At 39.4% G+C, this 22,499-nt stretch overlaps 1 protein-coding gene across 1 annotated transcript in view; it reads right to left on the bottom strand.

Annotated features, from left to right (window-relative positions):
* Ctnna3 (catenin alpha 3) overlaps window positions 1-22,499 on the bottom strand; it is a 1,637,506-nt gene that overhangs the window by 1,323,241 nt on the left and 291,766 nt on the right. Inside the window, exon 5 of the mRNA XM_055598913.1 lies at window positions 5,055-5,318. Coding sequence (XP_055454888.1) covers window positions 5,055-5,318 — 264 coding nt within the window. The remainder of the gene's footprint in view (window positions 1-5,054; window positions 5,319-22,499) is intronic.

The raw sequence follows: 22,499 nt of genomic DNA, 5'->3' as shown, positions 1-22,499 counted from the left end.
TCAATAGAGGAATATTGAATGGCTGAAAAACACTTAAAGAAATGTTCAACATCCTTAGTAATCAGGGAAATGCAAATCAAAACGACCCTCACATTTCACCTCACACCCATCACGAAGGCTAAGATCAAAAACTCAAGTGACGACACATGCTGGAGAGGTTATGGAGAAAGGGGAACCCTACTCCACTGCTGGTAGGAATGTAAACTTGTACAACCACTCTGGAAATCATTCTGGTGCTTTCTCAAACAATTAACACTTCCCTCAAGATCCAGCTATACCACTCCTAGGCATATATCCAAAAGATGTTCAAGTATACAACCAGGACATCTGCTCAACCATGTTCTTAGCAGCTTTATTTGTAATAAAGCAGAAGGTGGAAACAGCCCAGATGCCCCTCAACTGAGGAATGGATACAGAAATTGTGGTACATCTTACACAATGGAGTATTACTCTGCTATGAAAACAAGGAAACCATGAAATTTGCAGGTAAACGGTGGGAACTGGAAAAGATCATCCTGAGTGAGGTATCCCAGAAACAGACACACAGGGTATATACTCATTCATACGTGGATAATTAGACATATAATCTAGATAAACCTACTAAAATCTGTACACCTAAAGAAACTAATCAAGAAGGACGACTCAAATACTCAATCCCCATTCAGAAAGGCAAAGAGGATGGACATCAGAAGGAGAAAACAGGAACAGGACAGGAGCCTGCCACAGAGGACCTCTGAAAGGCTCTACTCTGTAGTATTCAAAGCAGACGCTGAGACTTATGGCCAAACTTTGGGCAGAGTGCAGGGGATCATATGAAGGAAATGGGAAATAGTAAGATCTGGAGAGGACAGATGCTCCACAAGGAAAGTAACAGGACCAAAATATCTGGGTCCAGGAGTCTTTTCTGAGACTGATACTCCAACCAAAGACCATGCATGGAGATATCCTAGAACCCTTACACAGATATTGCCCATTGCAGTTCAGTGTCCAAGTGGGTTCTATAGTAATGGGAACAGGGGCTGTCTCTGACAGGAACTGATTGGACTGCTCTTGGACCACCTCCCCCTGACAGGGGAACAGCTTTGTCAGGCCACAGAGGAAGACAATGTAGCCAGTCCTGATGAGACCTGATAGACTAGGATCAGAAGGAAGAGAGGAGGACCTCCCCTATCAGTGGAGTTGGGGAGGAGCATTCATGGAGAAGAGGGAGGAATGGTGGGATTAGGAGGGGAGGAGGGAGGGAGGGGAGATACAAAGTGAATAAAGTGTAATTAATAAAAATTAAAATAAAAATATTTTTAAAAATAAATATAAAAAATAAAAATTTAATTTAAAAAAAGAAATTAGGGAAATAACACCCTTCACAATAGCCACAAATAACATAACATATCTGGTATAACTCTAATAAAGCAAGTGAAAGACCTGTATGACAAGAACTTCAAGTCTCTTAAAAAAAAAAAAACAAATTGAAGGAGATATCAGAAGATGGAAAGATCTCACATGCTCATGGATTGATAGGATTAACAAAGTAAAAATGGCCATGCTACCAAAAGCAATCTATAGATTCAATGCAATTCCCATCAAAATACCAACACAATTCTTTATAGTCCTTGAAAGAACAATTCTCAACTTCATATGAAAAAACAAAGAACCCAGAATTGCTAAAACAATCCTCTACAATAAAAGATCATCTGGAGGTATCTCCTTCCCTGATCTCAAGCTGTACTATAGAGCAACAGTAATAGAAACTGCATGGTGGGGAAGACTGAGAAAGCTGGAAGACCACTCCTGGGCATATATCCAAAGGATGCTCAACCATACAACAAGGACATTCATTCAACTATGCTTATAGCAGCTTTATTTGTAATAGCCAGAATCTGGAAACAACCTAGATGTCCCTCAACTGAAGAATGGATATAGAAATTGTGGTACATTTACACAATGGAATACTACTCAGCTATTAAAAATAAGAAAATCATGAAATTTGCAGGCAAATGGATGGCACTAGAAAAGATCATTCTGAGTGAGGTATCCCAGAAGCAGAGAAACATGCATTGTATACATATACATACATATATATATATACATATACATACATATATACATACATATACATACATATATATACTCACTTGTAAGTGTGTATTAGCCATATTTCTCAACAGAGAAATTTTGAATGGCTGAAAAGCCCTTAAAGAAATGCTCGATGTCCTTAGTCATCCAAAAAACACAAATTAAAATGACTCTGAGATTCCAATCTTACACACCAGTCAGAATGGCAGGTGTGAGTGATAGCACATGCTGGTAAGAATGTGGAGAAAGGGGAGTGTAAACTTGTAATTAATCTGGTGCTTTCTCAGAAAATTGGGAATAGATCTACCTCAAGGCCCAGCTAATCTACCACTCCTGGGGATATATGCAAAAGATCCTCTACCATACAACAAGGACATTTGCTCAGCTATGTTCATAGCAACTTTCTTCATAATAACCAGAATCTAGAAACAACCCAGATGTCCCTCATCTGAAGAACGGATAAAGAAAATGTGGCACATTTATACAATGGAATACTACTCAGCTATTACAAACAAGAAAATCATGAAATTTGCAGGCAAATGACTGAAACTAGAAAAGATCATCCTGAGTGAGATAACCCAGACCCAGTAGACACACATGATATATAGTCACTTATATGCGATATTAGCCATATAGTATAGGCTAGCCATCCTACAATTCACAGATCCAAAGAAGCTAAGTAAAAAGGAGGCCCAAGGAAGGATGCTAGAATATCTCTCAGAAGGGGAAATAGAATAGAAAGAGAAAGTGGTTGAAGAGAGGGAACAGAATTGGAGAGGGAGTGCAGAGGGAAATGAGGGTGGGAATCAGATGTGGGGAAAGCAGGGACAAGAGGACAGAGGGCTTGCAGAAAGAAGAGAAACCGTGGGCAGGGGCATCTCTAAGACAAGCTGAAGATTTATGACAGGATAGGCTCCTGGGAGAATATGGGGGTGACTCTAGCTGAGACTCTTAGTAGTGGGGGTCATGGAGACTAATCAGACAGGACTCCTAATGGGGAGAGGGAAATACCAACCCATACAAAAAAAATTTTGACCCAAAATTTACCCTGACTACAAGATGTGCAGGGGGTCAATAGAGCAGAGATTAAAGGAATGTCCAACCAATGCCTGGCCAGACCTGAAACCCACCCCATGACACTATTAATGACACCTGATATGCTTGAAGACAGGAGCCTAGCATAACTGTTCTTTGAGAGGCAGATCAAAACACATGGTGCGACCCACAGCAAACAGTAGGCAGAGCATTAGGACCCTTGTGGAAGAGTTGGGGGGAAGGACAGAAAGACACAGAGGGGAGAAGAGCTCCACAAGAACAACAGAGCCAACTAACCTGTGCCCTGGGGGTCTTGAAGAGGCTGAAGCACCAAGCAAGAACCGGGCATGGAGTAGACCGAGGACCCCAACATATACCTGATGGGTAGCTTGGTCTTCATGTGGGTCTCCTAGTAAGGGGAGTGTGAACTGTCTCTGACATGTACTCTGTTGCTTGCTTTTTATCACTCCCCCTTGATGGGGCTGCCTGGCCAGCCAACTGGGGAAGAGAATGTGCTCAGCCCTAATGCGACTTGATGTGCTGGGGTGGGTTGGGGAGTTCCCCTTTTCTGAGGGGTAGGGGAAGAGAGTGGAAAGAAAGAGAGAGGGAGGGACCTGGAGGAGAGGAAAGAATGGGCTATAATAGCAATGTAAAGTGGATAAATAATTTTTTTAATTTTTTAAAATTAACTATCTGCACAATTCAAGATATATGATAACTGCCTCCCCATTCTAAGTAAAACTTAGTATCCAACTGTGGACAAGTCTATAGTCAAACACACAGATCAAACCTCCTGATACACGAGTTCATGATCCTCACCAAGAAGGTAACCTACATTCAGCAACGGAAAGACTCAGAAAGGCCTGTACTTCTCAACCTGGTAAAACGCACTCTGAAAACCAAGGCTAAGTACCAACTGTTGGTTGGCCCAAGCTTTGTAGGTGTCTCCCAGGCAGACTTCATTCCATTTCTATGCCTCCCATACCTTAATTCCTAATAGCACTTCAGATCATGAACCCCACTCTGTGTTGGTAGAGGACTCAGCATGCAACACCAGCTATGACGTCATCCCCCACCTCTATCCTATCATTATCTAGATGATCCCTACTTACAAAATTGAGCCTTCTTGCTGCTAGCATGACCAGATGAGATGGAGTAGGGTGATGTATGTAAGGTATAAGAGGAACTCAGATTCCTGCAGTAGCCTCCCACCTGGCTCCCAGCTTCTTACCTTGTTTGCATTTAGTCTGTGTTCATGTGACGCTAATATCATTCCTTTACGATGCAGGACTCAGTGTGTTAAAGCCTTGCAAAGAGTCCCAGCTGTTCAGAGGAAGAGCCTGCACAGCCTATCGCCAGGTCCCATTGGTTCTTTACTTGGGCTGGGAACTTCCCCCCCCTGTTGGCTCTACCCAGGTTCCTGGCTTCTATGTTGTCACAAACACAGGGAAAGTGGCTTTGAGCCTGTGTTCTAGATCTCCATCTGATCCTGACTTACACTCCTCAGATCTTTGACACCTCACCCCTTTATAATAGGCTACCTATTCGGTTATTTATAATCATTAGTGTGCTTTTTTTCCTACCCACTCTTGCTGAAATATAAACCCTTGTCAACAGCAGTGACCAGATATATTTCCCAAATACATAGCACAATGCTGGTAATAAATATTGCAGAGTAAATAAATCCTACACTTTAGAAGCTGCTCTATGTAAAATAAAGTCTTCACCTGAATCTCACGCAATTCCAGTTTAAAGGCTTCTTTGGCACAGGAATGCTAAGTGTGCTGATAGAAAATCTTGCTGTTAATAAATTCATTGGAAGACCCGAGATGGTCATTGAGACTAATTAGAGTATGATAAAATAAAAAGTTCTCTAAACTTCAGTGTATGAACTGAACGTCTGCTCATTTGTGCTGAGACATTAAGTCACATTTTGATGAGCTTACCTCCAGCTCATCAAGAGCACTTCCGAGGGTTGCTGCCTGAGGTTCCAAAGGTGCTGGCACATTCTGGATGCCTTGGGAAGCATTTGAAATTACATCAAGAGCATTCTGGATCTCTTCACAGACAGTGTCCTTACTGGCTTTGAGTGAAGCAACATCGGAATGTTCCAAACAAGCTGAACAAATTGAATGCAATAGCGGGGAGTTCTCCTTCAAGGTAGCACGGGCCCCTGCAATTTCATCCCTCTGGCTTGGAGACTTTAAGTCCTGAGGAAAGAAATTTAAAAAAGCACACTCTTACTATTGGTCATAGAAAAGACATAGTTCCTGGATGCTCTCTTGGGGCAAGTGGTACAGCATAAATCAAATGACAGTAGGGACTCAGTGGGGACAGTTAAGCACTCAGGCAGAGTCAGTCAAGGACATTGGGAATCTCTACAGTCCTTCACATTCTGAAGTTCTACAGTAAAGAAACAGGAGGTAGTTCATAGGTAAAGGCCACAATGGTGGAGAGGTAGCCCCGGCCGGCCATATACATTATCTTAGTTTTAATTCCTGTTGCCAAAATAAAATACTCTTAACGAAAGCAAAGGGAAAAAAATGGTTCATTGGGCTCAAAATTTCAGGTTTCTGTCCATCATTGCAGGGAAGTCAAGGCAAGAGAAACGTGGTCAGGAGCAGACAGTACTGAACTATGCATGCCAGTATTCAGCTCACTCCCTCAACTCTCAGAGAACTCTTCTCTCTGGGGAATGGTGACACTCACAAGGGGTTGGGTTTCTCCACCATAATTAACATAGTCAAGCCAATGCCAGCCTAGACAACCCCTCATTGAGGCTCTCTTCCCAGGTGAGTTGACTGTGCCAAGAGGATAATTAAAACTAATTATCACACCCATATAAGTCATTAAACATGCTGACATTATTAAGTGTGTTATCAGGCAGCATGACTTACTAATATTCTGTTAACCTATTTTTCATAGCTATTAATATTTGCATTTAACTTTCCATTAAAACAAACTAAATTAAAAACACTAAATTAACCTTTTCACCATTCTGCTTCTTCTCTGATATTTATCCTACAAATAGTTGATAAGTACTTAGCACACACTAGCCCTTGTACTAGAATCCAGGAATAGAGACATGGGAAATTCCACCAGACCCATGATTTCCTGAAGTTCATGTTAGGAGGCAGGACTCTTATACACAAATAATAAACTAGGCAAACAGAGACAAGCCAGTTTCAGGCAATGAAATATGAAATACGAATGAAGCAAGAAGTAACATAAGAATGACTGGAATAAGAAGGGATTTTAGTGTGAACAGTTTGCTAGGATGTTTCTGTGGTTATGACAATTTGAAGTAATTCTCCTTGGAAAGTATCACAGAGAAGGGAAACCTCTTATATAAAGTGGCTGGTTAAAACTGCCTAGGACTCAGCGGGAAAAAAAAAATCTGTCAAGCTCTGTCTTAACCAAGTGATGAAGCCTGACATCATCACACTAATGTCACATGGATATATTATGGCACAAAAAGTGTCACTCTTGGGGTACTCTCTAGAGAACCATAAGCCACATCTAATGACAAACAAAATAAGTGAGAACAGCTTGGGAACAAGTCCACATGATACACGGGTACTATTCAACAAGACCACTGACGTTTGTAAAATAAGAAACTTTGCTGAGAAATTATCATAGACTAGAGCAGAATGCGGACACATGACAATTATATGCAATGCCATTCTCTGGATAAAGGTATTTATGCAAGCCTGGTAAATCGAAATAAAGACCGTTAGTAGTAGTTAACAGAGATATATCAACGTGATACTTTTGTTGAGACAAATATTAAGATAATGGGGAAATCTGGAGAATGGATTACTCTTTTTTTTTTTTTTCAGACACATTGTTACTTCCACGAATTTTCTTTGGGAAAATGTGAAGGAGGCATGTACATTTATACTAGTCCATGCATGTTATGTGCAGACCTATCACAAAATTCATAAAACCTTGATAAATGTGGTTATCTCGTTTTTCTTTAATGAGAAAGCTGATGTTTCAAAACACTAAGCATTTTTAAGGAAGGTGCAGAACAAAATGGATACATTTTTGTCTTTTATGGCTTGTATGGGCCCTTGTCATACCAGTGTTACATTCCTTCCTGTTTAGGAAGGATTTTCTTTGTTACACAGGAATAGGGTCTGCGTTTATGTATCACGTAACTGTAAAGTACTTCTTTGTGGACTCCCACTGAGCATCACACTTCTGGGTGAAGTTTGTCATTACTAGCCCTGTGTTAACTAAGTAGGTACTTAGTGAAAGATGGTGAAGAGACTAGTAAAAGAACAGCGATTTAAACTCAGGTCCACTCATTAAAAACACTGAAGGTATTTTTTTTCCACAGCACCCTGGGACAATGCTGCTGGGATTAATAAATGGCTTGTGTTACTGTATTTTTAGTTCCTTCCCTTCTGAAAACAAAAGCTGTCTGCTACTCCAGGCAGGCTTTTGGAGATTAATGTCTTTACAGAGTGCAGGGAGGGGGGTTACAGCAACCTTCAACCCACTGCTCACGCTCATTAATTACCCAAGAAAAGACAGTTTATGACTTTCTTGGTCTCCTCTGATTTTCCCCCTATGTCTGGTCTGGACTCTAGTTTGGTTCTGACACTAGGACCACAAGATGGGAAGTTACCCATTCTTCTGGTGTCTGCTTTTCCATTTGTGAAAATGGAGGTAATGGTACTTCCGCCAACCGTCTTACAAGATGGTACAAGAACAGCAGAAACGAAATATAGCCGGCAGCCACGCAACCCTGAGCATGGCAGTCTCATCCGAACTCAGAAGCTGCTTGGATATAACAACTGGAATACACATGGAAAGCAGTGAATAATTACAGAAAAATAATGGATCATCCATTACATTTCATCAAAGATGGTATGCAGTTTTTGTCCTGTGGTGGTCTTGGTGATTTTCACCTCCCTGGTTTATAGCAGCACACCACACTGCAAATCACACTGCAGAGCATATAAAAATGTAAATCAGCTGAAAACATAATGAACAGAGAGGATACACAGCCCCTGTGAGGCACACTCACCAAAGACACTAACGTGCAGAAAGAGCCATAGAAGACCCTTTCTATGAGACAGCAGAATCCAAAGGCACAGTGTGTAAGTTCCTCTAAAGTAGCTTACATATAATTCGTTATTTAGAATGACACTGTCAGTATTTAGGTGGGAAATGGTGTATATAAATTAGTACAAAGAAGGTTAAAGTTTAAAAATACCATTTCCTTTGCTTGGTGGTAGATAGGCATATCTTAGTATAAATCCATTAATGCTGTAAGGACTTTGGGATTTTTTTAAAAGTACAAACGTGTTTTGCCTTTTGAACATATGCTTTGTCATCCCTACCTAAGACAATGGCAGAATCCTTAATGAGTACCAGTACCCCAAGGAAGAACGGGATCTGTAAGCATAGCAAAATTAATACAGTATGACAGTGTATAGAAACAGGTAGAGATTTTAGAGAGCATCTGAGAAGAGACGATCGTGGCTCACAAAAGATATTGCACATTATAAACTTAATGTGCCAAATATTCTTTGGGATAAATGGCAATTGTTGTTCTAAATTAAAGGCTACTATAAGTGTTGGTAGTTACTTTAATTAATAATACTATGGGTTCAGGTAATGTCTACTTATCCTAATTCCAAACCAGGTCAAAATATATCTTTAATATCAAGGTCAATTAGTGATTTCCCTGGATAGAGAGGTATACAGAATTCAGCTCCTCAAGGACTGACATTTATTTAATATATTTTTAATGTGCCAAAAGAAAAATCACACACAAGGTTTTCAGACTAAGCAGATATTAAATGCTTCCAGCTGATGAAGGAATTCACAAATGAGATTATAAAAGTAAAGAGAACTTGCACATCTATACAAGTGGGTAGAAAAAGCAACATATGAATTACAACCCTGGTAAGGAAAATTAAGTACACGTAGGGATTTTAAAGAATGAATAATATGAAAACAGGGGTCTCTAAGGTATCTGTTATTTTAACCATTCATCCAGCAATTGCTGAGCCTGCATTGCATATCAAGCATTATGTTGTTAAGTGCTTAGAATGTGAAGAAAAGGTTCTCAGACAAAGTGTAGACAGACAAAAGAATTTTACAGACACTGAGAACTGGAGAGCAGCTAAGCTCTTAGGAGCACTTGTTGCTCTTGCAGAGGACCTGGGTTCAGTTCCCAGCACCAACATGGTGGCTCACACCTGTAATTCCTGTTCCAGAGGTATCTGATACCCTCTTCTGGCCTCTGTGATTACTGCATGCATGTGATATACATACATGCAGACAAACACTCATCACATAAAATAAGCTTTTAAAACTGTATAGAAACTAAAATAAAGTTACAGCATAAAATAAAATCTCCAGTGTAAAGGGGTTAAAGTAAATATTTGAGATAAATTTTGGAGACATAATTGAGAAATAAATTATCATATATTCAAGTACTACAAAATGATACACACACACATGATGATTTCTGCAATTAAATTCATTAGAACCACTGTCGCCATACCTAATCACCATACATGTGTATGTTGAAGGAATACTTAATATCTGTTATTCTAGTGAATTTTAAATAAGTAACACATTATTAGCAGCTATCATTACCATACTATAATTGGATATACAGAACTTATATAGCTTAAAACTATAATAAGTATCCTTAATTAATTTATTCTCATTTTCTTCATGCAGCCCTAACAACCACTGAAACACTCTTCTAAAATTTAGATTTCTTCTAGAAGACACATAAAAATGAGATCGTTGTGTATTTGCCTTTTTCTTTCTGTGATTATGCCTAGCGCAGTGTCCTCTGGGTTCACCAGAGCTGCTGCAAATTCAGAAGGTCAGAGCAGAGTCAGTCTTAAACAGTGAGAAGAAGCTGTTCTGTGAACAGTGCAGAACAAAACAATAAGAAAAAAAGTGTCACAGCCTGAAGCACAGAAAGAGGAGGAGCATGCAGGCTAATGTGGGTGACATTATGAACACAGAAAACCCTGAGCAAAAAGGTAATAAATGCATCTGAGAGACACCTCACATGCTATGTCAAAGAACTCTGACAGCAACAAGATCACCTGGGTATTTTGAAGAGGTCTTTGACAGCAGCAATTTGAAAGGATTGAAGAGGATAAGCTTGCAGCCAGAGAGGCCAGGCAATAATCCAGTTACACGTGAGAAACAATGAGTGCCTACCACCACAAAGGATCACCAGGCTAAAGCGGGCAGGAGCCATGCGATACTTATGAGGTGAAAATGCTAACACTTTGGGAGTAGAAGGTATTCAGCGCTGTCTAGAAAAATGGCTTCCGTAGTTAATTGTAAACATAGATATGCGTTCACCAAGATGGAAACATGGTGAAAAGAATGTGCTTGTGAGAAAAGGTGAACTGCATTTTGCAATGTATCAGATACGAGGTGGGAATAAAATGTAAGTGAAATCGCTCTGCAATAGGATGTAAGTTCAGAAGGAGGGATCTGTGAGCCATCAACTCTTCTTTCGGGGTCCACGCTATGAGTAAAGGTAGCAGTGCCTTCAGCCAGCATCAATGCTGCCTTAATGAAGGGAACTTGGAATCAGACTGTTTCTTGAAGAGGTCAATGAAATTATCTATGTGCTATACCAAAGGGCAAATACTGAAAATGTCTAAATTGCCAAAATGGGTATCAGAAAATAGTGAACTTCAAAACATTTTCAACTTTAAGAATTAAAAAAATAAGCAATATCAAAGCATAAAGAACAAGAAATCTTTATGAAGCTATTTAGAAAGACAAAATGACTTCTATATTGTAGAAACTAAAAATATGTCAGTCCACCTTTTTAAAAGGAGATTTATAGTGGCGAATACATCATAAAAGTACCTAGGAGCTATGAATGAGCTTGGTCACTTCTTAACGGGCTCCTTTACTAAATCTACAAATGCTAGATTAAGAAAGTAGCTTTTCAAATTTGAATAAAATAAATCGAAATATCTCTTCACATTGCTGTCTCCCTCAGTTCATTATAATCCTCTTGAATGAAAGTCATTTATTTTGAATCCCATTACCTAGCAGCACATGGCATATGAGTTTAATACATTTTTTTGTTGAAGAAAAAAATCAGTGAATTAAAAATGTCCCACTAGGCTATCGTGCCCCTGGGAGATGATGCACACATGTGGAAATGTGCTTATATGTTCATCAAAAGACACACAGATGCCCACAACAGCCTGTTCCCAACAGTTCGAAACTGGAGACAAAGGAATGCGAATCAACAGAATGTGCTACAAAAACCCTCCCCAGGATTATGTGTTGTTTAATTCTATCTCTATCAAGTTTTGACTCAGACAGCATGAATTTAGTGCAGCAATCAGAATGGTGATTATTCTTAAGGAGTGATCAGTGATTCATCAGAGAAGAAATCTAGCACTGGTAATTCTGTTTCCCTTGCTAAGCATTGGATACACAAGCGTCTGACAGAAATTTTCACTGAATTACATACTTTTGAGCTGCATGCTTTTCTGAACGTATGCTTATAATTTAGTAATTATAAGCTCATGTAAGGGTTTGCAAGATGGTTCAGTGGATAAAGACCCCTGCCAACATGCCCAATGACCTGAATTTGCTAGAGGGAGAGACAAGAGTCCCAAATTTCCCTCTGACCTACACACACATGCAGTATGTGCACCAATCCCACACAGTAAATACACAAGTGAAATAAAAATTATAAGTATACTTAAAGTTGAGGGCAACAAGCATGTAAGTGGAGCCAACCAGCAGCCACAACATGATTTTCTCTTAGCAAATAGCGCTGGGCGCAAACCATCTGTGGACCTGCCCTGCTGATTGCACTTCCCATGTTAAGGGGATGGATACAAGAAAACTGGATACGCAGTAGTCCACTTTCTGCCTGGTTAGAGAAATTCTAATTTTTTAAATTAAAAAAAAAAAAAAAAACCACAACTGACTGCTTGAAAATAAACACAAAAAGAAAATGTTCCTTTGGGCTGGCCATCAGAAAGGCCAAAGCTGAAGGTTCTTCACAGTGGATGATTCTGTGTGCCCTCAGACAATGCTGCAGTTCAGAGGCTTAAAGAAAACTCCCCGCTAAGCTTCATCCCTGCCCATGTGGAATTCCTCAGCGGACACTCTGCTGGGCAAAGCAGAGCTACATGCAAATTCTCACATTTCCCTTCCTGGCCTGGCGTTCCAATGAAGCTTCAGAAGCTGATAAAGCCACTCTGGTAATGGGGTGGGAAGGAGCTAAGAAAGAGCAGTGTTTGTTTTCTTGAGATTAGGAAGCCACCTAGCAGGAAAGCCTGTGTACTCTTCACTATTTGGATTCTGTGTGCGGTTGGCTTCTCTCCCCTGCCTTCCCTCTGCCAAGACACCACATGCTGACTACTTCATTGGTCACTGGGCGGCTTCATGTTCTATTGGAAGACAAACAGTGTAAATGCATGCTGATTTAAATGTTTTTCTCCAACATAAATCAGGAGATGGGAATACTTGACCATGACTGACCTGAGGGACAGAAGATATTGAACAAGAACAGATGGCAAAAAAAAAAAAAAAGAAAAAAGAAATTTTTCAGAAAAACAGAGTTTCCGGGATTTTATAATCAAAACATCATTAAAGAGCACAGAGAGCCTTCCACTGCCAATCTATTCTATTTTATGTTAATAGGTCAGACTCAGTAAAGGGAAGAATAAAAGAAGTGATCATATTCAAAAAGGCAAATGGGAAGCCATTGGGGAACAGTATTAAGTGCTCTTAATGCAGACCTTGGAAAGCTAAAAGACAACAATATGAACACTAACAACTTCAAAAAAATCACCTATGCAAACATCAGCACTTGTTTATTTGCTTGTTTGTTTTGTCCTGAGATGGGTCTCACAGCCTGTTTTCAGACTCAATACAATTCTCCTGCCTCCATTTCCAGAGAAGTTAATTATCTCTTATGGTTATATAAAAGTTTATTCTGTTCAACATATTTTCAGAGATTCCTTCTCAATGAATCCTATGGGGAAATGTTTGAGATGGTTTTTTTGCCTACTTATCAAAAAAAAGAAATGGCTAATTCTACAAAGGCGTGTACAGACCAACACAAAGGAGTGACAGCAGGCGTCATTAGACCATCAACCCCCTAGAGCTCTTAGGGAGCACCCTTTACCCAAACATTCAAATCTTTTTGAGGCTGGAGATAGGATTCAAGACTGGATCATGTCTCCATACACTTTTCTCCCAACATTCTTTCTATCTGTTGTCAGTAGCTTTAGCATCTGGTCTGAAAGACTGTCAAAAGACAAAAAAGATTTTTTTTTATGTACCGTCCTTCTTCAGTAACAACAGAGAATAGACAAAAGAAAATAATTGTCACACCTATAATGGCTCAGATTACAAACACAGTCCTTAATTGAGCTGGAGAATAAGAGTGATAAGAAAGCCTACAGATGAGGATAGGAGATAGAACTGGCCAGGCTGCCCATAGGACAGGGACCTGAAAGCAACATCGTCAGAGATGTCAAGCCAACCCTACTGGCAGCTGTGTCCTTGCAGGGCTCAGAATGCCAAAAAAGGAGTTCTGGTTTCTGGTTCCTTGTTATCTCTTCTAGATGAGCACTCCAGCCTAAAAGCCAGGCCTGAGGATGTAGAAAACACTTAAAGTAAGTACCTAGACCTCCTGGGTGGGCCAAATAGATTGACCACCTCCCCATGCCTCACCTCAGCATCTGCTGTCCTCCTAATTACCGAAGCTCCCAGACTACCCAATTGAGTACTCAGGTACTCAATGCTGCACTTGCCCTCTGCCTTCTCTCTGTCCCTTAGGCTGTGACCTACCAACCTATGCCACAGTTCTTTCTAAAACTCACCCTCTGTGGTGCATGGATTTCATAGGAGATAAGAAAGGGCCCAGAGCACTAATCTAGTGGAAGCTTTGTGTGACTATAGCCTTCTGGAACCCTAACTCCTGAACTGAAGCCTGCCGGAGGCACGAATGCAAACCTCCATGAAATTCACAAGCTCCCACATTTCACTGAGGCCAAAACTATGGCTTGAAACTGAAGTGCGGTCCATAAAAGGATCCAAAGGACAAAAATGTCAGAGATGCAGAGAGAAAAAGTGAAACTATCTTGAATAGTTCAATCTACTTTTCATAAGAAGCATTCTAAATATAACCTCCTAGTAATGCTTGCCTAATGGTTGCTTTTCCAGGAAAAATTTTGTTTAGCTTTTTAGTTTAAAATCCAACAAGAACAAAACACCTGCTCTGAGGAGGTAAGTTAAAGCTGAGCCTCTGAGTTCTGATGTTTATGCTAAGCAGGGGGACATGAATAGACAGATGTTGGTGATAGGGAGTGGCAAGGCCCAGGCACACTATAAACTGTCTCCTTACGTTTAGAGGCATTCAAATCCAAATTGGCCAAGCTAAACAAAATCTCTTGGTTTTTGTTCTGAAATATTAGCCCTCATATTTCCCTCAATAATACAGTCTACTCTATGCTTTATATTCATAACATATACATACTTGACCTTGGGAAAGATTGGAAAAATATATAATACATACACATCCATGGGGCCAGTAAACCTACAATAAGCAAATAAATAAATAAATAAATAAATAAATAACAGGTGGCATATTTCCAAGTCAGAAAATTCAGACTCATTATAATGGAACTAGCAAGAGCTAACCATAACTACAAGGTCAGAATTCTGATGCAAAAATCCTCCAGTACAGGCAATTTCAAGTAGAATAATTAACATAACTTCAGCTACAAAATGAGGATAATAATTCTGACTTTCCAGGGTATTGATGACGTTAAATGGTTCAGTGAAAAACATCTTCCTCACATTGCCTTCCTTGATCTAGTTCTGTGAACAGGCTCCAGGCCATATTGCTTCCCTCAATGTTTCTCACTGTCTTCTCAGGCAACTGTGAATATGGGATTTAAATTGACAGGTACTTCCTACCTTACCCAGCTCCAAATGCACAACTAAGATTGGGGATCAAAACAAACATGCCTAAAACAGAAATCATTGGTATTTTTTTTAATATACATACACACTTTCCTTTGTCTTGTTGAGTCTGAATGGTCCTAATTGTCAGCTGATCCATATGGAGCCCTGAGAAACAACCTTTCTTCTTCTCATTACATCATTCTCCACTGTATGCCTGTTTCCTTGTCCTTAGCAGAGCACAAATTTTGGGGAGGGGGAGAATGAGTGTTTTATTCCTATAAAAACATGTGCTTGTGAACACATGAGAAAAGGACACGTGAAGAGAAACACAGATAAGAACACAAGTTTTTTTTTTTTAATCATACTGATCTTTTCTTTTCCCTGTAATTCCAACAAAGACAACTTTGTAAGATTAAAATCTCATTCGCCAGTTTACAACTTTTCAGTGAATATTATAACGTATGATGAAGAATGAGCTCCCCCTGGCCTTGCTTTTTCCTGTTCCAACACTCAGGGACCCTCCATTCAAGCAGCACAGTCAGTCACATGAGGTTCCAGCAGCACTGCGTGAGCTGGGCTCTCATCTTCTCGTTCGTTCTGGACCTTGCCTGTTTATCCTCTGAACTCTTTTAGATTCTTACATCACATTCTCTGGTGCACAGGCCCCATAGTCTTCTTCTACAGCACAACTTAACGCATATTATCAAACCGTTGCTTTCTGCTGTGCTGCCATGTTGACACAACTATGTTTCTCACTAAATCGGTTCACTGGTCCTAAATACTCAAACACTCCCATGGACTATGATTTGCATAAGAGTAGCTCCAAGTCCTAATAAATTAATAATATCCATCACTATAAGTAAGGAAATGAGAACACTGTGAGAGTTACTGGTAGGAGATGATGATTTACTTATCCACAAAACAAAATTTCTAATCTTGGAAAAATATAGTTGTTATTACAACCATAAAAAAGGTAAGATCTGCTAAGCATAGAAAGGGATTGTTTTAATTGTGTTCCAAATGGGACTAATGTTTATAATGTTTATAAACGATCCTTGAAAAATGTTCTAGCCAAGGCCTCTTTTCAAAAACTAATGATGGCAGCTTCTGGCACTGGCATCAGCATCATTCAGACTTTATTGCTGTAAATCTTGGGCAGTGCTAGAAAATACCTACTTCCTAGCATATTCTCCAACAGGAAGCAAGACTTTGAACCTAAAGTAGATAAAGATGCTCCACAATAGGTGTGTTTTTCAAAAGCCAACTTGGTGTCTTTGTGTTAACAACTTAGGTCAACAATCTTGCCATGCCTACGTTTCGATAAACATACACAGAGGAACTAGACTGCTATGAGAAATACTAATTTTCACCTAGATCTGAAGTCTGTTTTCTCCCAGAAATTGTTAGATACTTATATGCTGAAGTAAAGAGAACTAGATAAAAACTAACCTGGGAAATATAAAGTATAGGAAGCTTATGCCTCTCAGAGAAGGGAATATTTCTAAATATGTAGGTAAGAGATGCCTAAGATAACTGAGAGATGAGTCAGCTGGCTTGCTTTCTCAAACACGAGATGTGAAAACCTGAGCTCCTCCCACCCACTGTTTCCAAAGTAAATGGCATTCTTTCCAGTTGCTCAAGCCAAAAAAAAAAAAAAAAAAAAAAATTGTTTTCATCTTTAAATGTCTCTCTCTTATATGTCATATTCAATCTGTCAGGAAAAAAAAAAACCTATTTGTTATCCTCATCTTTTCGGAAATTAACCCATTCCTTCTTATTTCAAACCAGCCTATGTCATTTTGCACTCCTTCCTCAATAGCCGATGTGATGGTTTGAAAGAGATCTATGTCCCTGTGCTCTCGTGCTTTTGAATATTTGGCCCCTACTTGGTGATGCTGTTAAGGAGGTCTAGGGAGTGTGGCCTGGTTGCAGAAAATGTGCCACTGGGGGGTGGACTTTGAGAGTTTAAAAGCTCAGTGTGCTCTCTCTGTAGACCTTGCCTGCAATTTGAGCCCTCAGCTGCTTCAATTAAAACACCTGCCTATGGCCATGCTTCCCTGCCATAATGATGGACTCTTATCCCTCTGGAACAATAGGTCTTAAATAAACCTTTCTTCTATAAGTTGCCTTGATCATAGTGTTTTATCACTGCAATAAAAAAAAAAAGTAACTAATGCATTCTTCATGCTCACTGATTCCTTGGCCCATAAGCCACCTAGCTATTTTTCCAAGAATTCAGTCACGTCCCAACTTAGGACTTTCCAGTGTTGGCATGTTGTTCTAGATCTATGACTGGCCTCACTCTCTGACTAGGTGCTCATGCCAGATGCCACTATGGAGGGCAGAAGACACTTACAGATACGGTCTTTCCTTCCACCGTGTGAATCCCAGGAGCTTCACTCAGTTTTCCCTATCCCCTTTCTTGTTTTATTTTCTTTTTATTATTCATATTAATATACGCTATAATTATTACTTTGGGTGTATTTTTCAAGAGAAGTTTCATGAAGGTACATGGAAAAAATATTTAACTGTTTAATAAATAGCTAAGAAGTAATATTTATCTACTCAGTAAGTGATTGATACTATGCAGTTAAAAATTCGGAGTATCTTAATAATGTACAAAATAATGTCCTCTCTTCGGGTGACAAAAATGCCAAAGAACACTTAAAGATCAAAGACCTATCAGTGTTATAGAAATTGATGGAGCAAATACCCTGCTCATTTGACATTTCACTCTAGAAATTTAAGGAAGTACAACACCACTGTACCTCAAGACTTAGCTGTAACTTTAATTTTGGTCATCTTTGATGCTCACCCAAAGTCTCATGGAAGCTGATGAAGTCACAACAAGATGACTCAACAACTGGATGGTTGGGTGTGCTTATGCTTCAGAAGAAGACCAGCATTACAGCCCAGGCCGCTAACTGATGAAGATTTTCCTGTTCAAGAACTATATACAGAAAAGTATATAGTGGAGTACACCTATAATCCTTGTTATTCTGGGGGAGGGGGAGAATTGTGAAGTTGGGACCTGCCCAGGTGACTTAGGGAGATCCTCTCTTCAAAATTACAGAACTGTACATGGAGCCTGGATCAACCACATGCGGAGAGCACTCCCTGTTTAGCTTTGCCAGTTTTCATACTCATGTGTCTAGGAATGGCTTCAATCCACCCATGACACATAAATAAATTAGCATTCTCACACCCTAGAGAGAAGTATGAATTCAGCACCAAATGGAATCAGCAGATGACTAAACACTAGGCTTTTTTCCCTTCCTCTCTTGTTTCTGTCATAAACACAACAGATGCAAGATGCTGGAATGTGAACAACCCCAGAAGGTTGATGTTTGCCTCTAATGCAGAAATAAGCCATTCAAAATTTCATTCCACACAGCATGCCAGAGCTCGCAAGAACTCCTTAGTTCCTTTATTGCCATTAGGAGGACTTTATGACTAAATGTATCACAGAAGTCTCCATAGTTCAATGAAGCATATGGCTACCTTTGATGTTAAAGATTACTAAATGCCTTTTATAAATTTATAATAATGGCATCTAAGACCAAAATAAAATGCTGCCACATCAATGATTTGATATAACTACAGTTCCCACTAAATTCTGAGCATCAGTCAAATTTACAATGCGCAAAGGTGCGAAACACAGCTCTATAAAAGGTGAGTCAAAGGCCGGAGAGTTGGCCCGGCACTTAAGGGCACTGGCTGCCCTTGCCCAGGACCTGGGTGGGACCCGGGACCCACACTGTGGCTCACAGCCATCGATAACTCCAGCTCCAAAGGAACTGACAGCTTTTTCTCACTTCTGCAGGCACCAGCACATGGATGGTCCACATACATGCAGGTGAAACACTCACTCATGCAAATATATCTAATTCAAAAATTGAAATTCGTTCAGAGGACATAATTGTTCTTGCATTAAGTAGAAAAGTAATGTTCTTCCCAAGGGAGGAAAAGCTCTCTTCAATTTCACCTCTTTTAATAGCATAGCACACTTGAGCCTCTTTTGGATATATGATTAGGAGTGGGATAGCTGGATCTTGAGGAAGCCCTATTCCTAATTGTCTGAGAAAGCACCAGATTGACTTCCAAAGTGGTTGTACAAGTTTGCATTCCCACCAGCAATGCAGGATGAATCCCCTTTCTCCACATCCTCTCCAGCATGTGTTGTCACTTGAGTGTTTGATCTTAGCCATTCTGATGAGTGTAAGGTAAAAATCTCAGGGTCGTTTTCATTTGTATTTCCCTGATGACTAAGAATGTTGAACATTTCTTTAAGCATTTCTCTGCCATTCAATATTCCTCTATTGAGAATTCTCTGTTTAGCTCCGTACCCCATTTTTTAATTGGATTATTGATTTTTTGCTGTTTAACTTCTTAAGTTCTTTATATATTCTGGATATTAGCCCTCTGTCAGATATTGGGTTAGTGAAGATCCTTTCCCAGTCCATAGGCAGTCATTTTGTTCTGATGACAGTGTCCTTTGCTTTACAGAAGGTTTTCAGTTTCATGAGATCCCATTTATTGATTGTTGATTTTAGAGCCTGTGCTGCTGGTATTCTGTTCAGGAAGTTGTCTCCTGTGCCAATGAGTTCAAGGCTCTTCCCCACTTTTTCTTCTAACAGGTTTAGTGTGTCCACTTTTATATTGAGGTCTTTGATCCACTTGGATTTCAGTTTTGTGCAGGGTCATAACTTAGAACCCCTGCACAGAAGTAGCCCATCACATCTCAGTGTCCAAGAGGGTTCCCCAATAATAGGAACAGGGACTGTCTCTGACATGAACTCAGTGGCTGGCTCTTTGATCACCTCCACCTGAGGAGGGAGCAGCCTTACCAGTCCACAGAGGAAGACAAAGAAGCCAGACCCTGATAGACTAGGGTCAGATGGAAGGGGAGGAGGACCTACCCTATCATTAGACTGAGGGAGGGGCATAGGAGAAGATGAGGGAGGGAGGTTGGGATTGGGAGGGGATGAGGAGGGGGCTACAGCTGGGATACAAAGTGAACAAACTGTAATTAATAAAAATAAAATTAAAAAAAGAAAAGAAATTGAAGAAGATATCAGAAAAAAGCATAGTGCATGTGTGTGCGCACACACACACACACACACACACACACACACACACACACACACAAAGATAGACAGCTCTTAATCATAAGATAGTTAGACAACTATCTTATGTCCCGAAGGGTATGGAATTCCTGCTACCCTGATGAGCCTTGTACTTTCATTCTCATTTGTTATTCACTGTTGGAATGTAATGAATGCATACTCAAAAGCTGGTCAATTTCAGTTAAAAAAAAACAAAACTTCAACTTGATCAAGGAAATCTATAAAATACACACCTGAGACCAAGCCTAATGACTAAAGAGTGAATGTTTTCCTCCTAAGACAAAGACAGTGTCCTTGTCTCCAATGCCACTTAACACTGTACTAGAAGCATTGTTCAAATTATTTGAGATAACGACATAAAAGATAACCAGGTTGGGAAAGAGATGGTAAAACATCCTCTACTTGGTGATGATATGATTTAGTATATAAGAAATTCTCAAGAATCACATACATAATAAAGATAATAAGAAATATTGGTAAAACTATAGGTTGTAAGATAATACTGAAAATCTATTTTATGTATATACACACACATATATGCTTGTGTGTGTTTATATATGTATAATACATATAAGTACGTATACATGCAATTTTAAATCCCAAATTGAAATTAGAGAAATAATTTCAACCATAATAAAAGAATGATAAAGTCAACAAAAGGACACTGAAAGGGTCTCTTAAATGTGACCACTGAAAACCATAAGATACCATAAAGAATTTCACTAAGATGTAAGTAGATGGAAAAAGAGTCTATATGTTTTGGAAGATAGTGTATTTGTAACAGCAAAGTAACCCAAGCAAAACTACAGATTATGTGGCATCTTTGTCAAAACTCAGCAGGGGTTTTTGTTTTGTTCTGTTTTGCAGAATTAGACAAGAGGATCCTAAATTTTATAGGGAAATGTAAGAGATCAAGAATAGACAAAAAAAATGATAATAATAAAATAAAACTTACAAATAAGAAAAATGTTGGGGAATACCCAATACAAAACTTATTACGAGGACTGGAGATGTGGCTGACAGCATGCTTACTTGAGCACCACAAAAAACTACAAAAAAACAATGTTACAATATAAGACAGATACACTGGCCAACACAATATAATCCACAGTCAAACTAAATCCTTAGATTAATGGTTAGGGGATTTCTCAGCAACGGTGCATCAGGATGAGTCAATGGAAACAGAACAATGTTTTCATCCAGTGATGCCAGGACAAATGAATATCTGTAAGCAAAGGAAAGAATCTGACCCCTTTTATTCCATAAATGGGAAACAAGTGAAAAACTATCATAGTCCTTAAGAGCTACTCTATAAAATTCCTAGAAGAAAACGTAAACACACAAAGCCTTTGTCACTTTAAACTAAACAATCGTTTTTCTAGTGTGACAACAAAAGCACAGACAACAGAGAAACCACAAAGTGAACTTTGACCCCAAAAACCTGCATCGATGCATATAATTTAAAAAGGGAGAAGACGCTACAGAGAATGGTGAAATGATTTTATAAGCCGTATACATCACAAGGACCTTATATCTAGAATATGAGATAGTAAAATAAAACCACGGTCTTAAAGTAAATGAAAATGAAAGAGCAACACAGCAAAATCTCTGAGCCACAGAAGGAAAGGGTAAGCTTGCAGTAAATTATACCTACATGAAGAAAGAAAGGGGGTTGACGAGATGCTTGGTAGGGAAAGAGACTTGTAAGTATGACAACCTGAGTTCGAGCCCTGGAGCCCATGTATAGGTGGAAGGAGAAAACTGACTCCACAAAATTGTCCTCTGACATCTACGCAGGTAATAAATTAATTTTTAAGTGAATTTGTCTGAATCAAAGGTATTAGATAAGATGAGATGTGTAGTCTCCAACCCAATCTGGGACAATGGTTGGCTTTGGTATTTCCTGTATAAAAAAACAGAGTAATATCTTCTACTCAATTCTATTTTAAATGGTAGCCTTTTTATAAAGACTCTCTGACAGATATACAGAGCAGAAGAAAAAAGTTGATGTTACCAAATTGCTTTATTGTCTGATACTTATTTTATTATAGCACAGGCCTAGCAGCTTTGTGACTTCAGTGTAAATTCCATCTCATCAGCATTGGCTCATTTATTGGAGCTGAAACCCTCCTTCGCTGGAATCAAGGTTTGTTTCTGCTCTGATTTGCCAGTTCATCTCTGCACAGTGGAACTCTCCCTACCTCAGGCCCTACCACAACCGAGTGACTACTGTGAAACCTTTATGTTTTACAGACTTTCACATCTACCACTTTTCTGCCTACACAGTCTCTCCCTGAGCAGGAAGAAGTGCTTACGAAC

This window comes from Psammomys obesus, unplaced genomic scaffold, assembly GCF_907164565.1.
Source record: "Psammomys obesus unplaced genomic scaffold, mPsaObe1.curated_primary_1811, whole genome shotgun sequence".
Lineage (NCBI taxonomy): Eukaryota > Metazoa > Chordata > Mammalia > Rodentia > Muridae > Psammomys > Psammomys obesus.
The sequence above is the reverse complement of the archived record's forward strand: the minus strand, read 5'-3'. Positions and strand labels throughout refer to the sequence as shown.